At 53.2% G+C, this 15,416-nt stretch overlaps 1 protein-coding gene across 7 annotated transcripts in view; it reads left to right on the top strand.

Annotated features, from left to right (window-relative positions):
- Nucleotides 1-5,227: 5,227 nt before the first annotated feature.
- The window catches only part of slc44a5b (solute carrier family 44 member 5b), a 240,695-nt gene continuing 230,506 nt past the window's right edge, over nucleotides 5,228-15,416 (top strand). For all 7 annotated transcript variants that reach the window (XM_070886459.1, XM_070886461.1, XM_070886464.1 and 4 more), the window contains exon 1: nucleotides 5,228-5,318. In XM_070886459.1, coding sequence (XP_070742560.1) covers nucleotides 5,282-5,318 — 37 coding nt within the window. In that variant the 5' untranslated portion in view covers nucleotides 5,228-5,281. The remainder of the gene's footprint in view (nucleotides 5,319-15,416) is intronic.

The following is a 15,416-nucleotide window of genomic DNA, read 5'->3' on the forward strand; positions in this document are numbered from 1 at the left end:
TGCTCCCACAGTGCTGTTAGGGAGGGAGTTCCAGGATTGTGACCCAGCGACGCTGACGGATGTAGATGGGACCCACAGCCACCACGGTGGGGAGATTGGACGTCTAAAGAGTTGGATGGGCTGTGGGTTTGGGAGATGCTGTCGAAGAAGCCTTGGCAGGCGTTCGGGCATGTATTCCTCTTGGATGTGACTCTGCAGCACAAAATGAGACCAGATTTGCAACCAATTATCACTAATTGACCACCTTGCTCAAACAAGCTTTCGAGATTAACCGTGAGGGACATGTAAATGTATGGCCGGCGTAACATAGGGCTGTTCCTAGAATGAGGTCAGGGCACAGCAAGAGGCCGGTCTGCAGAAGGAACAAGCTCTTGATCTCATCAGTGGATAGCTTCACTGCAACTGTTGTGTGCTGACACTGGCTTGGAGAGATACTGTTCCCAATACTTGGCGATGAAGGTTCACGACATTTCTGCAACATTTTAACGCTTTTGAAATAAACAGGGCGACACCTGTCACACTGCACCCTCTGAATGTAACCCCCTCCCCTCCTACACCCCTCCCTCTCCCTGTAACCCCCTCCCACCCGACACCCCTCCCTCTCCCTGTAACCCCCTCCCCCCCTACACCCCTCCCTCTCCCTGTAACCCCCTCCCCCCCTACACCCCTCCTTATCTCTGTAACCCCCTCCCACCCTACACCTCTCCCTCTCCCTGTAACCCCCTCCACCCTAAACCCCTCCCTATCTCTGTAACCCCCTCCCACCCAACACCCCTCCCTCTCTCTGTAACCCCCTCCCCCATACACCCCTCCCTATCTCTGTAACCCCCTCCCACCCTACACACCTCCCTCTCCCTGTAACCCCCTCCCACCCTACACCCCTCCCTATCGCTATAACCCCCTCCCACCCTACACACCTCCCTATCCCAGTCACCCCCTCCCACCCTACAGCTCTCCCTATCTCTGTAACCCCCTCCCCCCCTACACCCCTCCCTATCCCTGTAACCCCCTACACCCTACACCCCTCCCTATCTCTGTAACCCCCTCCCACCCTACACCTCTCCCTATCTCTGTAACCCCTCCCACCCTACACCCCTCCCTATCCCTGTAACCGCCTCCCACCCTACACCCTCCCTATCCCTGTAACCCCCTACACCCCTCCCTATCTCTGTAACCCCTCTCACCCTACACCCCTCCCTATCTCTGTAACCCCCTCCCACCCTACACCCCTCCCTATCTCTGTAACCCCCTCCCACCCTATACCCCTCCCTATCCCTGTAACCCCTCCCACCCTACACCCGTCCCTATCCCTGTAACCCCCTCCCCCTACACCCCTCCCTATTCCTGTAAACCCCTCCCCCCTACACCCCTCCCTATCTCTGTAACCCCCTCCAGCCCTACACCCCTCCCTATCTCTGTAACCCCCTACACCCCTCCCTATCCCTGCTTATAGGAGGAGAGAGGGGCGGAGAGGTTCAGAGAGGGAATTCCAGAGATTGGAGCCCAGGAGGCTGAAGGCACGGCCACTGATGGAACGATTAAAATCAGGGATGGGCAAGAGGCTAGAATTGAAGGAATGCAGAGATCTCGGGGGGTGGGGGCAGGGCGGGGGGTGTGGAGGGAGGCTGGGGGGGAGGGGGGAGGCTTGAGGATTGTTACAGAGATAGGGAGGGGCGATGGAGGAATTTGAAAGCAGGGAGAAGAATCTTTGGAGGACGTGTTGCCCGACCAGGAGACAATATAGGTCAGCGAGTACAGGGGGTGATGGGTGAGTGGGACTGGGTGTGAGTTAGGACACGGAGCAGTGAGCACAGGGGGTGATGGGTGAGCGGGACTGGGTGTGAGTTAGGACACGGAGCAGTGAGCACAGGGGGTGATGGGTGAGCGGGACTGGGTGTGAGTTAGGACACGGGACAGTGAGCACAGGGGGTGATGGGTGAGTGGGACTGGGTGTGAGTTAGGACACGGAGCAGTGAGCACAGGGGGTGATGGGTGAGCGGGACTGGGTGTGAGTTAGGACACGGGACAGTGAGCACAGGGGGTGATGGGTGAGCGGGACTGGGTGTGAGTTAGGACATGGGGTCAGTGAGCACAGGGGGTGATGGGTGAGTGGGACTGGGTGTGAGTTAGGACACGGAGCAGTGAGCACAGGGGGTGATGGGTGAGCGGGACTGGGTGTGAGTTAGGACACGGGTCAGTGAGCACAGGGGGTGATGGGTGAGTGGGTCTGGGTGTGAGTTAGGACACGGTCAGTGAGCACAGGGGGTGATGGGTGAGTGGGTCTGGGTGTGAGTTAGGACACGGTCAGTGAGCACAGAGGGTGATGGGTGAGTGGGTCTGGGTGTGAGTTAGGACACGGTCAGCGAGTACAGAGGGTGATGGGTGAGTGGGTCTGGGTGTGAGTTAGGACACGGGGCAGTGAGCACAGGGGATGATGGGTGAGTGGGACTGGGTGTGAGTTAGGACACGGAGCAGTGAGCACAGGGGGTGATGGGTGAGCGGGTCTGGGTGTGAGTTAGGACACGGGGCAGTGAGCACAGGGGGTGATGGGTGAGTGGGACTGGATGTGAGTTAGGACACGGGGCAGCGAGCACAGGGGGTGATGGGTGAGTGGGTCTGGGTGTGAGTTAGGACACGGGGCAGTGAGCACAGGGGGTGATGGGTGAGCGGGACTGGGTGTGAGTTAGGACACGGGTCAGTGAGCACAGGGGGTGATGGGTGAGTGGGACTGGGTGTGAGTTAGGACACGGGGCAGTGAGCACAGGGGGTGATGGGTGAGTGGGTCTGGGTGTGAGTTAGGACACGGGGCAGTGAGCACAGGGAGTGATGGGTGAGTGGGACTGGGTGCGAGTTAGGACACGGTCAGTGAGCACAGGGGGTGATGGGTGAGTGGGTCTGGGTGTGAGTTAGGACACGGGGCAGTGAGCACAGGGAGTGATGGGTGAGTGGGACTGGGTGCGAGTTAGGACACGGGGTCAGTGAGTACAGAGGGTGATGGGTGAGTGGGTCTGGGTGTGAGTTAGGACACGGGGTCAGTGAGCACAGCGGGTGATGGGTGAGTGGGTCTGGGTGTGAGTTAGGACACAAGGCAGCGAGTACAGAGGGTGATGGGTGAGTGGGTCTGGGTGTGAGTTAGGACACGGGGCAGTGAGCACAGGGGGTGATGGGTGAGCGGGACTGGGTGTGAGTTAGGACACGGGGCAGCGAGTACAGAGGGTGATGGGTGAGTGGGTCTGGGTGTGAGTTAGGACACGGGGCAGTGAGCACAGGGAGTGATGGGTGAGCGGGACTGGGTGCGAGTTAGGACACGGGGCAGTGAGCACAGGGGGTGATGGGTGAGTGGGACTGGGTGTGAGTTAGGACACGGGGCAGTGAACACAGGGAGTGATGGGTGAGTGGGACTCGGTGCGAGTTAGGACACAGGTCAGTGAGCACAGGGAGTGATGGGCGAGTGGGTCTGGGTGTGAGTTAGGACACGGGGCAGTGAGTACAGAGGGTGATGGGTGAGTGGGACTGGGTGTGAGTTAGGACACGGGGCAGTGAGCACAGGGGGTGATGGGTGAGTGGGACTGGGTGTGAGTTAGGACACGGGGCAGTGAGCACAGGGGGTGATGGGTGAGTGGGACTGGGTGTGAGTTAGGACACGGGGCAGTGAGCACAGGGGGTGATGGGTGAGTGGGTCTGGGTGTGAGTTAGGACACGGGGCAGTGAGCACAGGGGGTGATGGGTGAGCGGGACTGGGTGTGAGTTAGGACACGGGTCAGTGAGCACAGGGGGTGATGGGTGAGTGGGACTGGGTGTGAGTTAGGACACGGGGCAGTGAGCACAGGGGGTGATGGGTGAGTGGGTCTGGGTGTGAGTTAGGACACGGGGCAGTGAGCACAGGGAGTGATGGGTGAGTGGGACTGGGTGTGAGTTAGGACACGGTCAGTGAGCACAGGGGGTGATGGGTGAGTGGGTCTGGGTGTGAGTTAGGACACGGGGCAGTGAGCACAGGGAGTGATGGGTGAGTGGGACTGGGTGCGAGTTAGGACACGGGGTCAGTGAGTACAGAGGGTGATGGGTGAGTGGGTCTGGGTGTGAGTTAGGACACGGGGTCAGTGAGCACAGCGGGTGATGGGTGAGTGGGTCTGGGTGTGAGTTAGGACACAAGGCAGCGAGTACAGAGGGTGATGGGTGAGTGGGTCTGGGTGTGAGTTAGGACACGGGGCAGTGAGCACAGGGGGTGATGGGTGAGCGGGACTGGGTGTGAGTTAGGACACGGGGCAGCGAGTACAGAGGGTGATGGGTGAGTGGGTCTGGGTGTGAGTTAGGACACGGGGCAGTGAGCACAGGGAGTGATGGGTGAGCGGGACTCGGTGCGAGTTAGGACACGGGGCAGTGAGCACAGGGGGTGATGGGTGAGTGGGACTGGGTGTGAGTTAGGACACGGGGCAGTGAGCACAGGGAGTGATGGGTGAGTGGGACTGGGTGCGAGTTAGGACACGGGGCAGTGAGCACAGGGAGTGATGGGTGAGTGGGACTCGGTGTGAGTTAGGACACGGTCAGTGAGCACAGGGGGTGATGGGTGAGTGGGACTGGGTGTGAGTTAGGACACGGTCAGTGAGCACAGGGGGTGATAGTTGAGTGGGACTGGGTGCGAGTTAGGACACGGGGCAGTGAGCACAGGGGGTGATGGGTGAGTGGGACTGGGTGTGAGTTAGGACACGGTCAGTGAGCACAGGGGGTGATGGGTGAGCGGGACTGGGTGTGAGTTAGGACACGGGGCAGTGAGCACAGGGGGTGATGGGTGAGCGGGACTCGGTGCGAGTTAGGACATGGGGCAGCCGAGTTTGGGAAGAGCTGAAGTTTACGGAGGGTGGAAAGTGGGAGGCCGGCCAGGAGAGCGTGGACGAGGGTTTCTGCAGCCGATGAGCTGCGGCAGAACAGGAGCACACGTTCAGCCTTTTTAAATTCGACAGTATTTTTTCTATTACATTTCTCCTTGGATTTCAAGCGTTGAAATGTACAGGCCGTGCCTGTTGCAACTCCCACCCCACCCAACCCCACCCTTTGGCTGTGTGAGGACTTACTGTTTAAAATCAAGCGCTGCAGTGTTAACTCAAGCACTGCCCCCTACCAAGAATTCAGCAGTAAACATGCCAGCTCACGTGACGCAAGTTTCCACCCATTTCTGTTCAAACATTAACCTGTTTTTGGAGAGAGAGCAAACACAGAGTTTGAGGAAGTGAGATGCTAGATAGTTTGCGTGAGCAGCCCTGCTGATAGAAGCACTGGGATCATGGTGCGGGAAGAGCGAGCCTATTATGGGAAGCACGGTAAGCTACTGAGAGGCCCTTAGGGCAAACCAGTACCCGAAGGGAAGATTAGAACCACGGCTGTACTCTCATCCCGCCCTCTCTGTCTCTCCCCCTTGTCTCACCGCTTCTGACAGCGACCTTAACGGAGCCATCGCTCTTTACTTGCAGCTAACAGTGACTGTGCAATGACATGTCAAGGATTTTAATTCACAGGCGGTATGAAAGTTGCCTAGAATTACGCAGATCATTTTAAAAGGGGAGTTGGACAGGTGCCTGACGTTGAGGGACTTACAGTGTTACGGACAAAGAGCGGGGGCGTGGGACTAATTGGGATAAGGATAAGGGGTAAGCCATTTCGGACCGAGATGAGGAGAAACTTTGCCACTCAGAGAATTGTGAACCTGTGGAATTATCTGCCACAGAGAGTTGTTGAGGCCAGTGCGTTAGATATATTCAAGAGGGAGTTAGATATGGCCCTTACGGCTAAAGGAATCAAGGGGTATGGAGAGAAAGCAGGAATGGGGTACTGAGGTGAATGATCAGCCATGATCTTATTGAATGGTGGTGCAGGCTCGAAGGGCCGAATGGCCTACTCCTGCACCTATTTTCTCTGTTTCTATGATCGCTCTGTGACAGAGCCGGCACAGGCACGATGGGCCGAATGGCCTCCTGTGCTGAACGTTTCTATAATTCTATCAATGTACAGCCCGGGAACAGGCCATTGGGCCCACCGCTCCGTGCCGGGGTTTATGTCCCACCGCTCCGTGCCGGGGTTTATGTCCCACCGCTCCGTGCCGGGGTTTATGCCCCACCGCTCCGTGCCGGGGTTTATGCCCCACCGCTCCGTGCCGGGGTTTATGCTCCACACCAGCCCCCTCCCATCTCATCCTATCCCCATATCCTTCTATTCCTTTCTCCCCCATGTGTTTATCCAGCTTCCCCTTAAATACATCGATACTATTCACCTCAACCCCTCCCTGTGGCAGCGAGTTCCACATTCTCACCCCTCTCTGGGTAAAGAAGTTTCTCTTGAATTCCCCGTTGGATTTATTAGTGACTGTCTGATATTGATGAGTTCTAGTTCTGGTCTCCCCCACAGGTGGAAACATTTTCTCTACGTCTACCCTATAGAACACCCTTCATAATTTTAAAGACCTCTATCGGGTCACGTCTCCGCTTTCTCTTTCATGGAGAAAAGAACCCCAGGCTGTTGAATCTTTCCTGATAGTTGTAATGTGTTTTGAAGTTAAACCTTGTGATTTGTACACCCAATGAGTCAATGTGTGTGCGTCCTGTAAGAGCGAGAGATAAGGAGGGCAAACAGTTAGCAGGCGATAAACGATTAAGCAGTGTGGGCTTTGGTTCAGATGGTGTCATGGTCACCCCCTGTTTTCGAAGGTTGTGGGATGCCAAAATCCAGCTCCACCATTTATTTATTGCTGGCCTTCGAAAGAGATGTTAGTCTAACCGCCATCGACTGGCCGGTTTCCCATCTTCTAACCTCCGTCAACTAGAGCTGATCCAAAACTCGGCTGTCCGTATCCTAACCCTCACTCACCCATCCCCCCCTGTGCTCGCTGACCGACATTGGCTCCCGGTCCGGCAACGCCTTGAGTTTCAAATTCTTGTTTTCAAATCCCTCTGTGCCTCCCCGCCCTCCCTATCTCTGTAACCTCCACCAGCCCTACAACCCTCCCTATCCCTGTAACTCCCTCCCCCCCTACAACCCTCCCTATCTCTGTAACCTCCACCAGCCCTACAACCCTCCCTATCCCTGTAACTCCCTCCCCCCCTACAATCCTCCCTATCCCTGTAACTCCCTCCCCCCCTACAACCCTCCCTATCCCTGTAACCCCCTCCCATCCTACACCCCTCCCTATCCCTGTAACCCCCTCCCATCCTACACCCCTCCCTATCCCTGTAACCTCTCCCACCCTACACCCCTCCCTATCCCTGTAAACCCCTCCCACTCTACACCCCTCCCTATCTCTAACCCACTCCCACCCTATACCCCTCCCTATCCCTGTAACCCCTCCCATCCTACACCCCTCCCTATCCCTGTAAACCCCTCCCACTCTACACCCCCCACTATCTCTGTAACCCACTCCCCTGTAACCCCCCTCCCACCCTACACCCCTCCCTATCCCTGTAACCCCCTCCCTCCCTACACCCCTCCCTATCTCTGTAATCCCCTCCCACCCTACACCCCTCCCTATCTCTGTAATCCCCTCCCACCCTACACTCCTCCCTATCCCTGTAACTTCCACCAGCCCTACAACCCTCCGAGATCTCTGCGCTCCTCTAATTCTGCCCTCTTGAGCATCCCTGATTATAATCGCTCCACCATCGGTGGCTGTGCCTTCAGCTGCCTGGGCCCCAAGCTCTGGAACTTCCTCCCTGAACCTCTGTACCTCCGTACCTCTCTCTGCTCCTTAAAACCGACCTCTTTGACCAGGTTTTTGGTCACCTGTCATAATAAGGACAATTCCACGCACCACACTTTAGGAAAGGAAGCAAGGCCTTAGAGAGTTTGGAGAGGAGATTTACGACGAAAGACTTCAGTTATGCGGAGAGACTGGCCAAGCTTGGCACGATGGGCCGAATGGCCTCCTTCTGCAATGGATCATTCTACGATGTGAGGATTTCTCCTTGTGTGGCTTGGTGTCAGGTTTTGCCTGATTACGCTGTGGATGCTCATTCGTTGAGTATAACACTCAGATCGATAGTTTTTTGGGCACTCAGGGAATCCAGGGATATGGGGATCGGGCGGGAAAGTGGAGTTGAGGTCGAAGACCAGCCATGATCTCATTGAATGGCGGAGCAGACTCGAGGGGCTGAATGGCCGACTCCTGCTCCTAATTCTTATGTTCTCAATTTGGGATTGTTCTCCTGCGAGCTGGGAAGGGTAAGGAGAGATTTGAGGGAAGCTGTACAAAGTCACAAACGGTTTTGATAGAGTAAACAAGGAGAAACTGGTTACAGTGGCAGAAGCAGGCAGATTTAAGGTATTTGGCAACAGGCCCAGAGACTCCTTAAAACCTACCTCTGGGCCAAGTTTTTGGGCACTTGTCCTAATATCTCCTTATGTGGCTCGGTGTTCAATTTTGTCTGATTTGCGCTCCTGTGAAGCCCCTAGGGACATTCTACTACATTAACAACAACAGCTTGTATTTATATAGCGCCTTTAACATAGTGAAACATCCCAAGGTGCTTCACAGGAGTATTACAAGAGAAAGATTTGACACCGAGCCGCATAAGTAGAAATTAGGACAGGTGACCAAAAGTGTGGCCAGAGAGGTAGGTTCTAAGGAGCGTCTTAAAGGAGGAAAGAGAGGTAGAGAGGCGGAGAGGTTTAGGGAGGGAATTCCAGAGCTTGAGGCCCAGGCAACAGAAGGCACGGCCACCGATGGTGGAGCGATTATAATCAGGGAACCGCAAGAGGGCAGAATTAGAGGAGCGCAGACATCTCGGGGGTGGGGTTGTGGGGCTGGAGGGGATTACAGAGATAGGGAGGGGGCGAGGGCCATGGAGGCATTTGTAAACAAGGATGAGAATTTTGAAATCAAGGCGTTGCTTAATCGGGAGCCAATGTAGGTCAGTGAGCACAGGGGTGATGTGTGAGTGGGACTTGGTGTGAGTTAGGACACGGGGTCAGTGAGCACAGGGGGTGATGTGTGAGTGGGACTTGGTGCGAGTTAGGACACGGGGCAGTGAGCACAGAGGGTGATGGGTGAGTGGGACTGGGTGTGAGTTAGGACACGGGGCAGCGAGCACAGGGGTGATGGGTGAGTGGGACTTGGTGCGAGTTAGGACACGGGGCAGCGAGCACAGGGGGTGATGGGTGAGTGGGACTGGGTGTGAGTTAGGACACGGGGCAGCGAGCAGAGGGAGTGATGGGTGAGTGGGACTGGGTGTGAGTTAGGACACGGGGCAGCGAGCACGGGGGTGATGGGTGAGTGGGACTTGGTGCGAGTTAGGACACGGGGCAGCGAGCAGAGGGAGTGATGGGTGAGTGGGACTGGATGTGAGTTAGGACACGGGTAGCGAGCACAGCGGGTGATGGATGAGAAGGACTTGGTGCGAGTTAGGATACTGACAGCTGAGTTTTGGATCACGTTAAATGCGCTATATAAGTATAAATTTTTGTTGTAGTAAGTGTGTGAGTGTCTATTGTCGCTGACTCGCCTCATTTTGACTGCAAGCAATAAATTGCTCATGCAGGGGATTCCTGCTGCCTTACGCTGTGAAGGTGACTTTAACACGCCCGCAAACAGGCAAAGTTGTGCTTGTGACTTACCGGTTCGGGAATGTTTCTATACTCGGCGGGTCTGTGAGGTGCAATTTTTCAAAAGGTCCGTGTGATATATTCCTTACGACATCACAAACACACACCTACAAGATGGCTGCAATACATCATGTGACTTTTAGTGTGTTTACAGCAGCAGTTGCATTACCACAGTAGTCCATTAGGTGGAGCAGTAGTCCATTAGTGGGAGCTCTATATTACACTTCTCCCTCCTTAATGAAGAAGTAATTATAACAAAATAATCATTGTACATAACTTGCATGGTGATACACAACAAAAGATATGGACTTATTTTGCCACATTTACAAATCAAACTTAACCACTTGTTTTCTGTTTCGAAGAGGATGCCTTTGCTCTCGAACAGAGAGAGAGAAAGGATACAAGAGGAAGTGTAGCGGTTATGTTATGCTCTCGAACAGAACTTTCCAAACTTGGTGTCGAACTTAGACTCATTCTAGGCTGAGCCTGAGGAAAGTTTTTCTCCAAGGGCATCATTCTGGGGATGTGGGCGTTGCAGGCAAGGCTGGAATTTTTTGCCCCTCCCTAATTGGCCCTGCGAGGGTGGTGGTGGCACGGGTTGTGGCGGGGGGGCGCCGTCTTCTTAATGTGGTTCCACTTCAGAGGCAAGCGCATTGGCGTGGGATCGGAGACACACGTAAGGCCCAGCCCGGGTACGGAGGGCAGGTTTCCTCTCCGCAAAGTCAACCAGGTGGGTTGTTACCGACAATCCAACAGCTTCATGGACACTTTTAATGATCCCACATTTTTATTTCCAGATTTTTTTAAACTGAAGTCCAAATCTTAAACTGCGCGGGTGGGATTTGAACTCACGCTCTTTGATGGGGGCGACCAGAACTAGAGGCCATCAGTATAAGACAGTCACTAATAAATCCAATGGGGAATTCAGGAGAAACTTCTTTACCCAGAGAGGGGTGAGAATGTGGAACTCGCTGCCACAGGGAGGGGTTGAGGTGAATAGTATCAATGCATTTCATCATCATCATCATCATAGGCAGTCCCTCGGAATCGAGGAAGACTTGCTTCCACTCCTGAAGTGAGTTCTTTGGTGACTGAACAGTCCAATACGGGAATTACAGTCTCTGTCACAGGTGGGACAGACACTGGTTGAGGGAAGGGGAGGGTGGGACAGGTTTGCCGCACGCTCCTTCCGCTGCCTGCGCTTGTTTTCTGCATGCTCTCGGCGATGAGACTCGAGGTGCTCAGCGCCCTCCCGGATGCACTTCCTCCACTTAGGGCGGTCTTTGGCCAGGGACTCCCAGGTGTCGGTGGGGATGTTGCACTTTATCAGGGAGGCTTTGAGGGCGTCCTTGTAACGTTTCCTCTGCCCACCTTTGGCTCGTTTGCCATGAAGGAGCTCCGAGTAGAGGACTTGCTTTGGGAGTCTCGTGTCTGGCATGCGGACAATGTGGCCTGCCCAGCGGAGCTGATCGAGTGTGGTCAGTGCTTCAGTGCTGGGGATGTTGGCCTGGATGAGGACACTGATGTTGGTGCGTCTGTCCTCCCTGGGGATTTGTAGGATCTTGCGGAGACATCGCTGGCGATATTTCTCCAGCAACTTGAGGTGTCGACTGTACATGGTCCACATCTCTGAGCCATACAGGAGGGCAGGTATCACTACAGCCCTGTAGACCATGAGTTTGGTGATAGATTTGAGGGCCTGGTCTTCAAACACTCTTTTTCTCAGGCGGCCGAAGGCTGCACTGGCGCACTGGAGGCGATGTTGGATCTCGTCGTCGATGCCTGCTCTTGTTGATTGGAGGCTCCCAAGATATGGGAAGCGGTCCACGGTACATTTAAGGGGAGGCTGGATAAACACATGAGGGAGAAAGGAATAGAAGGATATGGGGATAGGGTGAGATGGAGAGGGGTGGGAGGGGGCTGGTGTGGAGCATAAACCCCGGCACGGAGCGGTGGGGCATAAACCCCGGCACGGAGCGGTGGGGCATAAACCCCGGCACGGAGCGGTGGGGCATAAACCCCGGCACGGAGCGGTGGGGCATAAACCCCGGCACGGAGCGGTGGGGCATAAACCCCGGCACGGAGCGGTGGGGCATAAACCCCGGCACGGAGCGGTGGGGCATAAACCCCGGCACGGAGCGGTTGTGCTGTACATTCCATGTGATTCTGTGTAATATTCTTTGGATTACCAGTCCAGTAACAGAACCACTACACTTCCGCTGGTACCCTCTCCGACTCTCTCGCCACAACTCTGAGTTAAATTAAGAGTTTGGCCTCAGCAGGCAGGTGCGAGAGCCATTTGCTCCTTTTGAATATTCAGTGTTGGAGTTGTTTAGGCAACCAGTCAGCACCCCACGGGGCTTTGTGCTACCCTCAGAGATTCAGCTGTACGTAAATCAGATCAACCCTCAGCCCTGAGCCAGTCACTGCGCTCCACGCACTTTATCTCACAACCAACCTCTCTCACTCAAGCCCTTGTGTTCTGTTGTGGAACGGCCGTGACTCGAGGGCCAAATCCAGCAATGACCAGCGACCAGGAGAGAAAACAATTGTAATTTTAGTCTGTGAGGAATTAACCCCTCCCCCCCCTCAACAACAACAACTTGCATTTATATCGCACCTCAACAAAATGCCCCAAGGAGTCTCACAAGCTCACTTATCAGACAAAATGTGACACAGAGGCACTGAAGGAGATATTGGGACAAGATGACCAAAAACTATGTCGTTTTTAAGGAGCATTTTTAAGGAGGAAAGAGAGGTCGAGAGAGGTTTAGGGAGGGAGTTCCAGAGCTTGGGGCCCAGGCAACAGAAGGCACGGCCACCGATGGTGGAGCGATTATAATCAGAGATGGCAGAATTAGAGGAGCGCAGAGATCTCGGGGGGGGGGGGGTTGTGGGGCTGGAGGAGATTACAGAGATAGGGAGGGGGCGAGGGCCATGGAAGGATTTGAAAACAAGGATGAGCATTTTGAAATTGAAGCATTGCTTAACCAGGAACCGATGTAGGTCAGCGAGCACAGGGGGTGATGGGTGAGCGGGACTTGGTATAATTAGGACATGGGCAGCCGAGTTTTGGATGACCTCAGGTTTACGAAGGGTGGAGTGTGGGAGGCCAGCCAGGAGTGTGTTGGAATAGTCAAGTCGAGAAGTAACAGGTGCGGATGAGGGTTTCAGCAGTGGATGAGCTGAGGCAGCGGCAGAGATGGCCGATTTACCGGAGGTGGAAATAGGCGGTCTTGGTTAATGCTGCGGAGGTTTGTAGGACTGGAGGAGTTGCAGAGATAGGGAACAGGGTGAAGACACGGAGGGAGGGATTTGACCACGAGGATGAGAATTTTTAAATCGAGGTGTTACCAGGAGTCAATGTAGCTCAGTGAGCACAGGAGGCCTGGGGGGCGGGGTGTGGGGGTGTGGGGTGGCGGGGTGGGGAACGGAACTCGGTGCGAGTTAGGATACGTGCAGTGGAGCACATGATATTGGTAAAAAAAGAATAATTCTTCTGTCAATATGTCGGACGAGGATTTAACTCTCAGGTTTGAAGAATCCAGCACAACCTAATGTGCATCAAATCCATTTTGAGTTTTTAAGCTTTCAGCTGGTGAACATGGAAAGGGGCAAATGGTGTTAAAAAGACAAGCCTGAAGGCTCTGTGAGGAGTATTCATAATAAGGTGGACGAATTAACTGCACAAGCAGCAATTAATGAATATGATATAATTGGCATCACGGAGACATGGCTCCAGGGTGACCAAGGCTGGGAACTCAACATCCAAGGGTATTCAACATTTAGGAAGGATAGACAGAAAGGAAAAGGAGGCGGGGTGGCGTTGCTGGTTAAAGAGGAAATTAACGCAATAGTAAGGAAGGACATTAGCTTGGATGATGTGGAATCTGTATGGGTGGAGCTACGGAACACCAAAGGGCAGAAAACGCGAGAGGGAGTTGTGTACAGACCATCAAACAGTAGTCATGAGGTTGGGGACAGCATCAAACAAGAAATTAGGGATGCGTGCAATAAAGGTACAGCAGTTATCATGGGCGACTTTAATCTACATATAGATTGCGTTAACCAAACTGGTAGCAATACGGTGGAGGAGGATTTCCTGGAGTGTATTAGGGATGGTTTTCAAGACCAATATGTCGAGGAACCAACTAGAGAGCTTGCCATCCTAGTCTGGGTGATGTGTAATGAGAAAGGACTAATTAGCAATCTTGTTGTGCGAGGCCCCTTGGGGAAGAGTGACCATAATATGATAGAATTCTTCATTAAGATGGAGGTGATACAGTTAAGGAAGGGTAACTTCGATGGTATGAGATGTGAATTGGCTAGAATAGACTGGCGAATGATACTTAAAAGGTAGACTGTGGATAGGCAATGGCAATTTTTAAAGATCACATGGATGAACTTCAACATTTGTACATCCCTGTCTAGAGTAAAAATAAAACGGGGAAGGTGGCTCAACCGTGGCTAACAAGGGAAATTAAGGATAGTGTTAAATCCAAGGAAGAGGCATATAAATTGGTCAGAAAAAGCAGCAAACCTGAGGACTGGGAGAAATTTAGAATTCAGCAAAGGACAAAGGGTTTAATAAGGAGGGGGAAAATAGAGTACGAGAGGAAGCTTGCTGGGAACATAAAAACTGACTGCAAAAGCTTCTATAGATATGTGAAGAGAAAAAGATTAGTGAAAACAAACGTAGGTCCCTTGCAGTCAGATTCAGGTGAATTTATAATCGGGAAACAAAGAAATGGCAGACCAGTTGAACAAATACTTTGGTTCTGTGTTCATGAAGGAAGACACAAATAACCTTCTAGAAATACTAGGGAACGAGCGTCCAGTGAGAAGGAGGAACTGAAGGAAATCCTTATTAGGCGTGAAATTGTGTTAGGGAAATTGATGGGATTGAAGGCCGATAAATCCCCGGGGCCTGATAGTCTGCATCCCAGAGTACTTAAGGAAGTGGCCCTAGAAATAGTGGATGCATTGGTGATCATTTTCCAAAAGTCTATCGACTCTGGATCAGTTCCAATGGACTGGAGGGTAGCTAATGTAACACCACTTTTTAAAAAAGGAGTGAGAGAGAAAAGGGGTAATTATAGACCGGTTAGCCTGACATTAGTAGTGGGGAAAATGTTGGAATCAATTATTAAAGATGAAATAGCAGCGCATTTGGAAAGCAGTGACAGGATCAGTCTCAGTCAGCATGGATTTATGAAAGGGAAATCATGCTTGACAAATCTTCTAGAATTTTTTGAGGATGTAACTGGTAGAGTGGACAAGGGAGGACCAGTGGATGTGGTGTATTTGGACTTTCAAAAGGCTTTTGACAAGGTCCCACACAAGAGATTGGTGTGCAAAATTAAAGCACATGGTATTGGGGGTAATGTACTGACGTGGATAGAGAACTGGTTGGCAGACAGGAAGCAGAGAGTCAGGTTAAACGGGTCCTTTTCAGAATGGCAGGCAGTGACTAGTGGAGTGCCGCAGGGCTCAGTGCTGGGACCCCAGCTATTTACACTATACATTAATGATTTGGATGAGGGAATTGAGTGTAATATCTCCAAGTTTGCAGATGACACTAAGCTGGGTGGCGGTGTGAGCTGTGAGGAGGATGCTAAGAGGCTGCAGGGTGACTTGGACAGGTTAGGTGAGTGGGCAAATGCATGACAGATGCAGTATAATGTGGATAAATGTGAGGTTATCCACTTTGGGGGCAAAAACACGAAGGCAGAATATTATCTGAATGGCGGCAGATTAGGAAAGGGGGAGGTGCAACGAGACCTGGGTGTCATGGTTCATCAGTCACTGAAAGTTGGCATGCAGGTACAGCA

The sequence above is a fragment of the Pristiophorus japonicus genome, chromosome 8, assembly GCF_044704955.1.
Source record: "Pristiophorus japonicus isolate sPriJap1 chromosome 8, sPriJap1.hap1, whole genome shotgun sequence".
Lineage (NCBI taxonomy): Eukaryota > Metazoa > Chordata > Chondrichthyes > Pristiophoridae > Pristiophorus > Pristiophorus japonicus.